The sequence below is a fragment of the Coturnix japonica genome, chromosome 5 (genome assembly GCF_054131305.1).
Source record: "Coturnix japonica strain WE chromosome 5, WE-NBRP24, whole genome shotgun sequence".
Classification (NCBI taxonomy): Eukaryota; Metazoa; Chordata; class Aves; order Galliformes; family Phasianidae; genus Coturnix; species Coturnix japonica.
The window spans coordinates 15919118-15932241 of NC_140667.1; the positions used below are offsets into that span (position 1 = coordinate 15919118).

General features: G+C 46.3%; 1 protein-coding gene across 1 annotated transcript in view; it reads right to left on the reverse strand.

The window, feature by feature from the left end:
- The window catches only part of SWAP70 (switching B cell complex subunit SWAP70), a 33068-nt gene extending 20822 nt beyond the window's left edge, over positions 1–12246 (reverse strand). Inside the window, exons 1-3 of the mRNA XM_015864055.2 lie at positions 12066–12246; positions 6109–6249; positions 1740–1913 (exon numbers count right to left, since the gene is read on the reverse strand). Coding sequence (XP_015719541.2) covers positions 1740–1913; positions 6109–6249; positions 12066–12164 — 414 coding nt within the window. The 5' untranslated portion in view covers positions 12165–12246. The remainder of the gene's footprint in view (positions 1–1739; positions 1914–6108; positions 6250–12065) is intronic.
- Positions 12247–13124: the final 878 nt, after the last annotated feature.

Genomic DNA, 13124 nt, shown 5'->3' on the forward strand with positions numbered 1-13124 from the left:
TGCAAGTTTGTACCAAAAACTGCCCAGGAAATCTGGAGTTTAGATTTAATGTTAAAAGCAGTATGAAATCAACAACAAAAAACCCCATAAGAACTTAAAAGGCAGATATGAAAGGTCAACGCAGAGAAGGAGCAAAGCTGATCTATATTAGAAGTTTCCATCTTTACTTCTGGAATTTTGAGTAAAAGGGCAAGGGAACAAAGGTGGAAATATCCAGAAGCACAGACAGCACCAGAAGGACCAACACAAACCAGAAAGGAGGGCATTCACAGCAGCTCCTCCACCAATTGATTACATCACCTGTGCGGTCTAAGGCAAAAGGTTAAAGAGTGTATGTGGGTATTGCACATGATAAGAACAGAGCAGCCTTTCTTTGCCAGGCTCTCCAAGCTTTCCTTAAAGAGTACTGCAAGATGTAAATGTTGCTGCAATCAAGGAGATGCAAACACACATCCACACTAATGAGTTTTAAAAATAATCCAAGTGAAAGAGCAATACAGGTAAACCCTGGAGACCAAGGATGGGAAGGAAACCTGATGGTCCTACCTGATGGGTAGGAAACCTATTAAGACAGGAGCTATCCTGGCTTTTAGAAACATAATCTCTGTCCTCCAGAATCAACAGGAAAGACAAAAAACAAATGAAGGCAAGAAGGCTGTCCCACTCTCTGGGGAATCAGCACGCCTGGTAGCAACCTGTCCTCATCAGTCTGCCACAAACAGAAACACTGCGCAGAGTGAAAGTGCCCTGCAAAAAACAAAGTGACAAGGCAAAACTGAGTGGTTCATTTCAATAGGAAAAGGGCACGATCTGTATGTAGTGGTTTGGCTCAGCAGCTGGGAGCTGTGGCATGTAAATCAGACTCTTTTCATCTTTGACTTTTCAACAGTTTGTAAAATAAATACACATTGCAGCGCTGAGCTGTAGCCCTGTAGGATTTCTGCAGCAGGTTTTGCAAAAGATGGTTAATGCTTAGAGTTCCACCCAGAGTCCTTCTTCCCTCACTCCTCCCCAGGGGAAAAAGCTTTAAATCGTGAAGATTCCAAAACCTTGCTTTAGGGTTACCTACACAAGCACTGCCCGTACTTGTCCATCCACTTGAAGCATAAAGAGACTTCTCTGTTTTTTGCTCACTGCTGTTTATTCCTACAAGCATTTCAAGCAAGAGCATTCAGGTGGTGGCTGGTTTTGATCAGTAACAGACATCATCTGAAAAGTCTCCACTTCTCCATTTCAACAGGAGGGTGACATGAGACTGAAGACTCATTTTGCAAGCCATGCTAACAGAGCAGAGAGAATTCTTTTTTTTAGAATCACACTGTGCAAAGTGTGAATCACACATAAGAGAGTTCAGGTATTAAAGATCCCAACACGCACTACTCGTGAGTGAGATGAGAAGCTCACCAGCCCCAGGCAGGTGCATGTACTGGAGCTTGTCTCCCCAGCACCAGTCAGGCCTCACAGTCTGCAAAATAAGGCGTTTACAGGCAGCACTCCCACTTAGCCCCAGCTGTTTAAATGGCAGACAAGAATAGCAGTCAATATCTAAAATACCCTGCAGGATCCCCACATGTGTAACGTGCAAGAAAAGCACTCAAAGCCTTATAAAACACAAAAGTAGTTTCTATTAAAAAGAATCATTTTCTGTGAAAATTCCAGAGTAGCAACCATTAACATGCACAACTGAGAAACTAAACTAAGCAAAGCAGTGCTCAACAGCACAAGTCGCTGTTTCTTACCTCCTCAGGTACAATGATTAAAGGGTACTTGTCCTCTGATAAGAAGTTAAAAATAACCCACACTTTAAATGCATCTTCATCACTGATCAGCAAAGGACTTTTCGAGAGGTTCTTTTTAGCACACAGAGTCCAACACATTCTGTTGAATTCAACTTTATCAAAGTTCCCTTGAACCTAAAATGAAGAAATTGAACAACAACAATCAATGCATAGTAATGGCACAGGATAACAAGTGCATGAAATTTAACACACCAAGTCATACCAAAGCACCAAGAGACTCTAGTTTGTAAGAAACATCAAGGCCTAAAATGAGCACAAACACAGCCTGCTCTGACTTCCTGCATGGGGTGAACTAAAGGACTTCTTTCAGCAAAATCTGCATCCAACCTCCAACTTCTGCTGAGTTAATAACACCCTGATCTCATGGGAAGGAGGCCACTGTGATTTTGTCTTTCCTCTCGCACACAAGCTTCAGCTCCCAAACTTTGTGCCCTTCCAACTGCCCTTCTGTTGTACTGCCACTAAAACTCAACACAGTAAATGTGGAAACCACAAGAACAAAAACTACATGTGGACACACTAGTACCCAGACTGGAACAGTTGGGAAAGACCTTTAATAAGCTTTTCTGCTTAATGTTGCTCAAGTGTAACTCGTGTAAGAGAATATTCACAAATGTAATCTTGCTTTCTTTAACATTAATCCACCTAAAATCTTTTCTTTTTCTCAGACTCTGAAATCCTCCCCTTATCCTTTATCACACCTAGCACCCTCACGTACCCATCTGTGAATCATTTACATATGTGAAAGCTTTCATTTCCCCTATTTTGTTTTTTAAACCCTGTTTATGCTATGGATAAAGTATATTTATCTCCACGCAGCTTTGCCATGCTGTTTCTTTGCACAAAACCAATAAAGCCACATTCTGCACTGTTTCAGAAGTCTCTTGAGATGTTGGAAATCATGGGTAAGAAATAGGTTCTTGCACCTTGCCTGGGGGCACCACAGGTAACATTCTGTGCCATTTTCTTGCAATGGGCCAAACCACACAGCACTTGCACCCCAGAAAAGTGCTGCTAGTTACCCTGCTCCTGGGGTGATGTGATGGAGCAGGAAACCTGCTTTCCTACAGGCAGCAGCACTTTAGCAATGCATCTGGCTCTACAAGCAGCCCATCTCAGTGGCAGCAGCCACAGGGAGATGGGTGGAGTGACAACTCGTGCACAGGCTTTGGCTGGGGTAAGAGCTGGTGGTTCCAGCTTGTGATACCTGAAAGAGGCACCAAACCCAAAGCAGCCCCAGCACCTGCCAGGATTTGGCAGCAGCCAGCAGGTCTAAGGGCTCCTCTGCCTTAGGACGGGGCTGCACTGCACCAGTACTCCCATGTTAGCCATCCTTCCTTCAGACCCACTCTCAGTTATAGAAAGAGACTTCATCAAGTGTCTGAGTGGCATCCAGAGCACAGACGCTGCATAGAAATTACTCAGGAAAGATGCTCAGATGAGCATGCAGACTCCAGCTCTCCAAAATAACTCTAATTCACCTTCATGGGTTGTTTTGTTTCATTGTTTTTTTCTCCACATCATCACAGGCTGGCTTTTAAAGAAAGGATATAATTATTCTGGGGATGCTGGGAGTTGTGGGTAGAACTAAGTAAACTAAATACGTCTCTTTAATGAGAGATACTATTTTTTCTGAACAATTTCATGTGGCAAAGCTATTTCTGGTATGTACATTCCTGAAGTACATTTGTGCATGGCTGTGGGGGAAGCAAAGGGAAAAGCCACAACCAAAACCAAATCAGCTCTAGAGTTGTCCCTACTGCAGAACCCTGGACTGTGCTACTTTGGCTTCCTTCATTGCCAGCGTTCAAGTCCAGATTACTACACAACAATTACTGTAAAGTAATAATTAGTCTGAATGACTGCGTCTCTGACTGGGATGTAAGAGAGATCAATTCTAAGCACTGCTTCATAAACTGAAAATATTTGAACAGTTTCTAAAATTACGTTTCAGCTCATTCACAAAAGCACCTCTAGCTCAATTGACAGCATGCAAACATAGAAACATTCCAAACAGGAGGAACTGATGGCTAAAAAAAACAAGTCATAAACACATACACATTGCTTTTTAAAGACACAAACAAAACAAAACTCTTGAGATCAAGAACTTTTCTTGTCTGATCTCACTCAAAACAATTAATTTGCCAGAAAATACAACCAGAAATTGAGAGAGCTTTCTCTGTGTCTAGGGGTATAAAGTACTGGTCCCACTTTAGCAGCTTTGCTTAGTATGAATTCATAGCATCTGTACCGTGATCATCTCATCAAGAACAGACTATGCCTTCAAAGAAGGAAAAAAAGAGTTTCTTGTTTGCTTTTTTTGGTTTGTTTTAAACAAAAGAGACGTGCCGTGAATCGGTGACATCATCCCACTGCACGCTGCCTTTTGGCACTGATGTGGGCATCTCCAAAAGATGAGATGTCACAATCAGTGCACAAAGGTGGCCTTTTGTCCAAAGACTTCCACTGGTTTTCAATACTAGATGTCTAAACTCTAAAGAGACATTTAGTCAGGATAAGTAATGTGAACTCAGAGACTACTCAACCCTGCTCCTTAACATTTTCTGTTAACTGTTAAGAAAAACCAATGGTATGGGTACATCCTGCAATTATCAGAAGCCAGAGCAGCATATGAATGAAAGCAATGCAGGACTCTACACAAAGTTATGCTCCTTCTTTCCACAAGAAAGCAAGGTAGCTTGTTCTTTGCTTTTGCCAAGGGGTAAGAAGATGCCCCAGAGTAGCAACATGCTGTAACTTCACACCAACAGGTTTAGGGAGCCAGGTCTTTCATTTACAAATTGAAGTGTTACTTAAGAAATGCAATTGCTGCTCAATTCCACAACTCTTCTCCCTATACACCTTTTAATAATAAAGCATGTATTATTACATTTGAAAAAGCCTTCTGCCTCTCTTCATTCTTTGACTCAGTGGCTTGCTAACGCCTACAAATGCTACTAACAACAAACCTGTACTTCAGACTCTACAGACATAATCCTTCACTCAGAATAAGGGCTCTTATTTCAATCTATGTACAAGCTGCTCAGTCTCTGTTGAACCTTACAAGAGCTCAGACAGCCAACACTAAGTAGAAATGAGATAATAGGGATGAAGGGGGACTCTCCCACAGCAAGCAGCCAAGACAGCACGTGGGTACTACTAGAATTTATCTGTGGCCAGCAGCTCCCACACATGGAACAGGGCTGTGTCACTGGGCAGGAGACAGACAGCCTAGAGAGGCAGAGGAGCTTAGCCAGATAGCTGAAGCCTTCCTTATTTCCAACTTGACGGACTGCATCTCAGACACGTATCATATTTTCCACCAGTATTTAACGTAGATTAAAGCAACAGCAAAAGTCATCAAAACGTTGCTAAGGAGCTTGCGTAATCTGCAACTGTCACATGAGTGACTTTCCAGCAGAAGGTCACTTTGGGACTTGATGTTTTAAAAGAAAGCAACCATCGTGTATCTCTGCAGCCACAAATCAAAGTTGGAAGGTTTGGGGTCAGCCTCCAAGAGAAATCAGTGGTATTGAAGCAAGTATGTGTGTTCTGCCTAGACCAGCCTCCCAACCAAAGCCGTTAGAAAGGAAGTATGATAGTTCTTTACTTTCACAGATTTCAACTAGAGCTGACACACACAGCCCCCAGCACCCAGCTCTGGCCCAGTGCCTGCCTCTACTTAGAATAAAATGGATTGTGGCAAAGGGGAAACCCTGCTGGCTTTCCAGAGCTTCCCCAGAAACAACAAACATGCAACCACAAAACTCTCAAGAGCTCTCCAACACCAAGGGAAAGAACTCATAAGGCAAAACATAGCAGCACTCCCTGACATTCCCCACCATAAATATTGTTGGGATCTATTTATTAAAATCGTTCAAGAATGGACAGTAAAGATATTTTCCCTGTCCTGTTTGCAGATGAGTTTGTGGCAACAATCTTTTGTGACTGCAGTATGGAGTGGGACAACCTTTAGCTCCAAACACTCACAAATAATTTTACACTGTGCTGTTTTATTAATATTAACGCATTTCTACACAGGCACAGCATAGAGAACAACAAGATCGAATGGGAAATGGAAACTAAGGAGAGATAGATGAAGTCAAGCAGAGCATACCCTTCCATTTTAAGGCACAGACACCCCAGAGCACTGCCCCAAAACCACCCTGCAGAGACACTCACAGCACAATGCCTTCAGACCAGCACGTTTCCTGCAAGCAAAGGCCCGCTCTGTAAGGATGGCGTGCTAAGGAAAGACACTAAAAAGAACGATAAAGGGAAAAATGGAACCCAAGAACCTAAAACTTACCTTTTCCAAGATGAATTTGTTTAAATAAGGCATGTAACCCTGATTGGAAACTGGTCCTTCGTCGTCATCCCTAAAGTGTTCTTCCAAGGCCACTGGGTCATGGGGAACATTTAACACCGTGCACAAGTTGTGTGAAAGGACCTGGGGACAGAACAAACATGAGTGACACCACTGTCAGGCTGCGCTTCCTCCAGAGCAGAGCTGTGATGCATGAGACTGCGAGCAGAAAATGGCACCTTCAGTTCTGCCTTGAAGATCTTTCTCAAAAAATGGAAAACACCAACATTTAACTAAAAGGAATTGACCACAAGGATCTGAATGCTTCCCACAATTACAGTGGTGGTTACAAACAGATCCGTTGCTATAGAAGCTGCCCTTTATATGCATGCTCTTGTGCATTTGAAAGCCAGGAGAGGCATGGAGAAACAAACACCAAAGTAGCATGGACACTGTGAAATCAGACAGCGAGGGAAAGTGACCACCAAGAGCTAGCCTGGGAAATTAGAAATAATGATTACCCACTTAAAACCAGCATCGAGGAAAAGGATCCAATATGCCACCTTAGGCTCACAAAGAAATGACTATTCCAATTAAAGTATTAACTATGGGTTTCTGTCATCTGCTTGCTTTTGAGATACTTTTCAACATTCAACCCAAGTTTTGGATGGTAAAAGAAAAGAGAGGGAATGGAAAGGGTGAGAGCTTAGACGTGCATCTACAGTTTTTATTTTAAAAAGGTATTTGCATGCATAGTGTCAAGAGCTCAACGCCCACCAACTCTCACGTCTGTTCTTGAGAAATGGCCTTCAAGAGGCGACACGCTCCATTAGTTTTAAGGAAGTATAGAATTACTAAAAACTGACTGGCAGCCTATGCATCTTAACTGCTCCAGCACAGGCTGAGCTTTGCACGCCCGAATGGTGCCCACAACAGGAAAGCAGGGCCTGAGTACCAGCTGCTCCCGTGCCACCAGTGCTCTTCTCACACCGACATCCCTTTTGCTTTTGCTCCTCCTCCTCCTGAGCCAGGTCACCCCCTGCACGCTGCCACCCACAGCCCTCACCCTGGGGATGAGGCAGGGTTAAGCTTCTGGGGTTGCGTATCAGCAGCAGGAGCTGGGTTAAGGATGCAGCTCTACGTGCCCAAGAATGGACTGCGCTGAAAAATGTGAAGAGCCAAAGGCAGAAACACAGGTAAAACAACATTAGGCGGAGGCTGCAAAATAAGACATGGAAGCTTGAAGGCTCCAAAGTCTGGGCAATCAAACACCCGCCACACACCTGCAATGTCTTTTACTTTGTCCCTGGATAAATTAACATGCATTTACTTTTCATATATATGCTAAGGAGACGTACGGAGTCTAAGCACTGATTGGCACAGAGTCCTACAAAGTCAGCCCAAAATACAAGTTCACTTCAGCAGAGAATTCCTGTTTACACACTCTGAAAGTTTCCATTTCTTTCAGAAAGGCACACGTCTCCATAAGAACCACATTCTAATACTTGCATACCAGCACAGAGCTACTAGATACAACAGCTGCAGTTACACAACAGGAGAATAAGAGCATCAGCCTTACCACAACAAAAGCTGTTATTTCCCAGAGTAGCAAAACAGTATTTACAGGTTGCCACGTTTCAGGCTGCTCTCCATCAGCAATCTATTCTCTCCAATCTATCCTCATTTTAACAAACAAACTGTACCGAGTGAGTCCTCATGATTCACATGTGGGGGGAAAAATGTGCCATCATGAGTGTTTCCCTTTCTATTTAAGGCTTGAGGGATTCCTGACTTTCCATGGGGGGATCTCACTCTTGCACCTAGGCTACAGTTGCTAATACAGCGGCTGTAAAGGCAGCTAACAAACAGATCTACAAATGTAACCGATTGAGCACGTTAGCAACATAAGTTACATGTTCAGTAAAGCGCTTTCTCATCATATCCCCTCCACGTTACTCCTCCCCCTGACCTTCTCGCCGTGCTCAGGCTGTCAGAAAGTTAGGTGCTTTCTGCATCCAACAACCAATTACCAGGAAAGAATTCCACTTTCAATCATTTCTAAGGGCTGCCTTATCTGCCATCTCCTCTGTGCCCAGTGCTCTTTTCATAGCTCAGGAAATTCCTCCCCGCCTGCCAAAGCCGCCATTCTTCAACACGGCCCAGCGCCAGCTGAATTCTTCCCTCACAGGGCAACACTGAAAAATGCTGCTCTGAGGTCTCCTTCTGTCTCGCTTTGTTCTTTCAGATCGCATTATCCGCACCATCATAGACTCAGCTTTAACGACCCATTCTCTTTTGTAGAAGCTAAGAAGAAATGAAACGGAGCGAAGCAAACAAAAAAGCTCCGAACAACTAATAGCCGAGGAGCGGATTAATTAGGACAGGAAAATCACCCTGCCATGCAGAAGATCCATCAACCACGAGGTGGTTTTGCACCAGCAAGAGTTACTCCCCAGTGCCGTGTGGTTGCAGGGCAGCTTTCTCCTCTCCCAGCACCTGTGGGTCTCTGAATGCTCACCTAACCACCTACAGCTGCAGCAGGTGGATCCAGTGGGGGTCCCCAGGCTGCAGCCCACGATGGGTCATGAGCATTCTGCAAAGTGTCCACAAAGACACTGCTCTCCTTCTTTTTTCAATCAGAAGTTTATAAGAGAGGTGCCCAGGGGCACCAAAGAAATACTGGAAGTGTTTTGCTATGCATACTGATAACCCAGAGCCAAAGGTCTCTGGTAGCTACTGCTACAGACTTTGGATGTTGCTTTACCTGGAGGGCTGAACCCCAGCCCAGCTCTATGCACTGCAGCTGCTGCCCATTGGGCCCTAATGAAACCACATGCAAGTGGAATTGTCACCACCTGAGCGGCTCCACTTTAACCTTGTCCATAGAAGCCACCTGCATTTCTAAGAGGGATGAGAGCTCTGCTACCTCTTGCCCAGTAACACAAATTTGGCCCAGAAAACATCAGGACCATTAAGATGACAGATTATTTCTACAGTGGCTATTAACAGGTTCTTCTGTATTTTTCCTTTCCTTTCTTCTCCATTTTTTGGGGGGTCTCCTCCCTCCCCCGTCTCTCTTCAATGCCTGAAAGCATTGGCAGCACAGACCCTGACAGCTCCATTCACTGGCCTCGTGTGAATTCCTTCCAGGACATTCTTGGCTCATCTCTCCCTGACATCCATGTCAGCAGCCAGCCCTCCAAAGCAGGCCCTCACAGCGCTTTCTCTTTTCCTCTCCTAATCAGCATGAAATCAGCACCCAGCAGCCCTCAGCACAGCCATGAGATGTTCTGGCCAGACCACGGCACAGAACCTCTGCAGCACAGCCTTCTTACCCACCAGACCTGGGTTCATCAATGTCAGCTTGGCCGCACCGTGGCACTTACACCAAGCCCGGTTCCCAGTTCATCATGGCCCTGGGGCCGGCTGCCATGAGCCCCGAGTGCAGCCCTGCAGCACAAGTGCAGCCCTGAGTCACCGTGACTAATTTCCTACTGCCCCTCAGTGCTGGACAAAACCAATTGTCCTGCAGGGTCCAGCCCACTCCTCGTAGACTCTCAGCCTTTCCAGTGCCTTGCTGCATTGTTTGAAGCCTTCCTCTCCGTCTGACCGGCCCTCTCACCCCAATTACACCATCCTTCCTCTTCCACCAGCCTCTGACTTCCCATTTAGCAGGAGAGCAAAGCGAAGGTAAGAGGCACAATAACCCCATAACATCCCAGCTACAACTAAAGGCCAGTTTAAGTTTTCTAGGTTTCACCAGCAGCTTTGGCTGCCCTCACCTTGCCAGCGTGCCTGAGGCCACATCCTGCACCAGCACTGCAGGACTTGGCAAAGTCCATCCCAATGGCAGCACACGGAGCAAAACAGCCAAATAACCCCACTACCAAAGCAGAGAACTCACAGCAACGCAAGGAAGAGCTTCCAAAGACACAGTAAGAACAAACTGGTAGAAAATATTAGTTCCAATATTACACGTGTTCCACAAGGAGCGTTGCTGGCTAAGTGTAACTCCATTTAAAGCCGCACTCAAGTTCCACGCAGAAAACAGGCTGAACGTTGACACATTCGAGAAACTTTTAAAATAAATCAATTTTTAAATGGCAGAATGAAAGAGAGACTGGGTTTAAATGTAGGAAAGCAAGTATTTGCATGAAGCTCATCTGAACCTCGACACAGCTATAATTTCATCCACCACAATGATACCTCAGCGCTGCTATAGCAGTGTTTGAAAGTTCCGTAACAAAACGATGATTATGTCCATATTTAAACATGTAATTTATGAAAAAAAAAAAATCTAAAATAAAACTAAAAACAGCTCTGCTGGTGTAGAAAGCTGGTAACATCTATAGCTGTAACAGTAAAACTTCTGGAGATTACTTAGAACCTTCTGTACATCCATGCCAGTACCTTACACGGGATTACACAACTCAGAGATCCATGGTCAATAAGCTTTCCTACTGTGAAGGGAAGCTCTGTGTGTTAAAATACAGCATGCTGCTCTCTGAAAACAAATGGATTTTCACCAAACTTCTTCATAATGAAAGATTCATTAAGTTATTATACACGTTTTGTATTGCTGCTGATCTCTGCTAACCTGCTTACTCCAAGTCTCTTCTCTCCGCTTTATAGGGGTGGTACTCCTTATTTGTTGTAAACTTGGACAAGAAACACAGCACCACAAAATAACTCCTTAGTACAACACAGCCCCAAGTCAACGAGGCAGAGCTCCTGCCCTACCACCCCAATAGCTACAGCTGTGCAAACACATTTTCTCCATAGTAGGACCATTGGTTCAGCATCCACACTCATCCCCTGCCACAAAAAGGCTGCAGAAGAACACTGCCTCCTGCCAGGTTCCCTGAACACAAACTCCTGCTGGCTATGGAAAAGCAACAGCCTCATTTCAGCTCCCCAGGTGCCACTCCCCCACAAGCCTTTGCACCAGAGGCAACTGCACGGAACCACCAAAGCCCATTGCTTTTCTATGCTTGTTTAGTTTCCTCTCCCATTTCTCTTTTATCTTTTTTTATACACGGGCATTTGCAGGCATGGGATGCTAACAAGATCAATAACCACGCTTTGGTTTGGAAGCACAACTGTTCTTCTAGCACCCAGCACGTCAACCAATGATCCGAGCACAAACACAGACACCACAGGTGGAGCACGGGCCCCTTCTCCACCCACACCCTCACCCAGTGCTCACAAACTGCTGCTCCCCACCTGGTGCCACCTCCCGGTGATTGCAGCACAGCAATCACAGCCCTGCACATGAGGGAGCACGGTAAGAGCAGCTCTGTTCTAAAATGAAAGAAGGAAAAGCCCTACACACGAGCCAGGCCAGCCCCACGGCCCTACACAAAATGGAGAAGAGGAAGGGGCTGCCCACAGCCAGCCACACGCTGCGGGCGCTGCATCACACTGCCCGTGGCAAGGCCGATCCACAGAGCATCCAAACCCAGCAGACATGGAAACTCCACAGTAACAACAAGGAGCCACAGTTCCAGATGGCAACAGGTGTTGTGCTCTTATTCAAGATATTTGTTTATCCAGATCACTGCTATTATTGCCGGGCCAAGGCAGCCCCATAAAGCAGGGCCAAGACGGGCAAGACTCGGCAAGCTGCCTGGGAGCTCTCTTTAGAGCACAACCATCACTTCAGAGCTCGAGCGACGAAAGAAAGGCACAGTTGGAGCCTCCTGGCTAATTCTACCGTGCGAACCCGAATAACAGAGCGCTGTGCAGCCCCGCTCTCCCTTTGACAGGACACATCCCACTTGCGCGAAGCCACACGGGCCGTGGCCAGGCGCTACGGGGGCTCCACGCGGGGGGCAGCACCACAGAGCGCGGTCCCGGCCCCGCCGCACGGACGGCGGCCTCGAGGCAGGAAAAGCCGTTGACGGCCCCAGCGGCCGCGTGCCCCCGGTCGGTCCGGCCGCCCCGCCCCAGCCCCGCCTCACCTTGAGCTGCGACTTCGAGACCTTCCCGCTGCGGTCGAGGTCGAGCGCGGTGAAGGCGTGCCAGATGGCCTTCAGCAGCTCCTCCTTGAGGCCCACCATGGCCGGCCGCCTGCCGACACCTCACTCCTGCCTGCGCTCCGGATCGGGCTCTCCCTTCCCGTTGCCCGCCGCCGCCGGGCCCGCCCCGCTCCGCCCCGGGGGCGGGAACCCAGCCCGGCCCGGCCGCCACAGGCGCCTCCCCGAGCAGCGCTGAGGGAGCCGGGCACGCGGCAGAGCTCGGGGCGGGCTGCACGAGAGTGGGGATTGGTGCCTGCCCGCATGTGCAGCTGAGCAGCCAGCAGCACAAAGCGGAGCGCAACTAAGTTCATGAAACGTCAGAGGGAAAGCTAATAATTAGCTTTGAGCATCGACCTTATGCTTTATATGCAAACTCCTAGTTTTTGTTTTGCAGTAGATGTGAAAGGAGGAAATCTGCAAGCTTCTCTTCAGTTACTGTGCATTTACGTGACATGATTAAATCCTCTGCTTGCTTCCTGCCCAGCTGATAGGCAGCAGCCCACGCTCCAGTATTTCATTAACACCGGTTCCTGTAAGCCTCACCTGATCCATCTTGTGGTGAGCTGATCAAAAAGAAGCATACAAGTTAGGTATAAAACGAATACACTGTTTTGTGTACATACACACACACAAAATTCACTTTGTTTTACATTTACGTGATAGAACCAATAGAGTGAAGCCATTGAAGCTGAAGTTGATACACAGACAAGCTTTCAGCTCAAACAAACTCTGTGGTTTATGCAGAAACACAAGGTTCAGGACTAACTGCAGCCAGTCACAGGTGTGACTGTGGGTTATTTTAAGCATTAAAATGGAGCAGCCTGGGTCTCCCTCCAACAAACAATCTGCATTTAAAACCTTTGAAGATAACATTGGCACAGTCTGCAGAGCTCTAATTAACAGAGATCACACTTACCCACAAAGCCCTTGATAGCGCTGCCTAAACTAATTTGCTTGCATTATTCATGTGACAAAAGTAAGTTGTGATGCAACTTGACACAC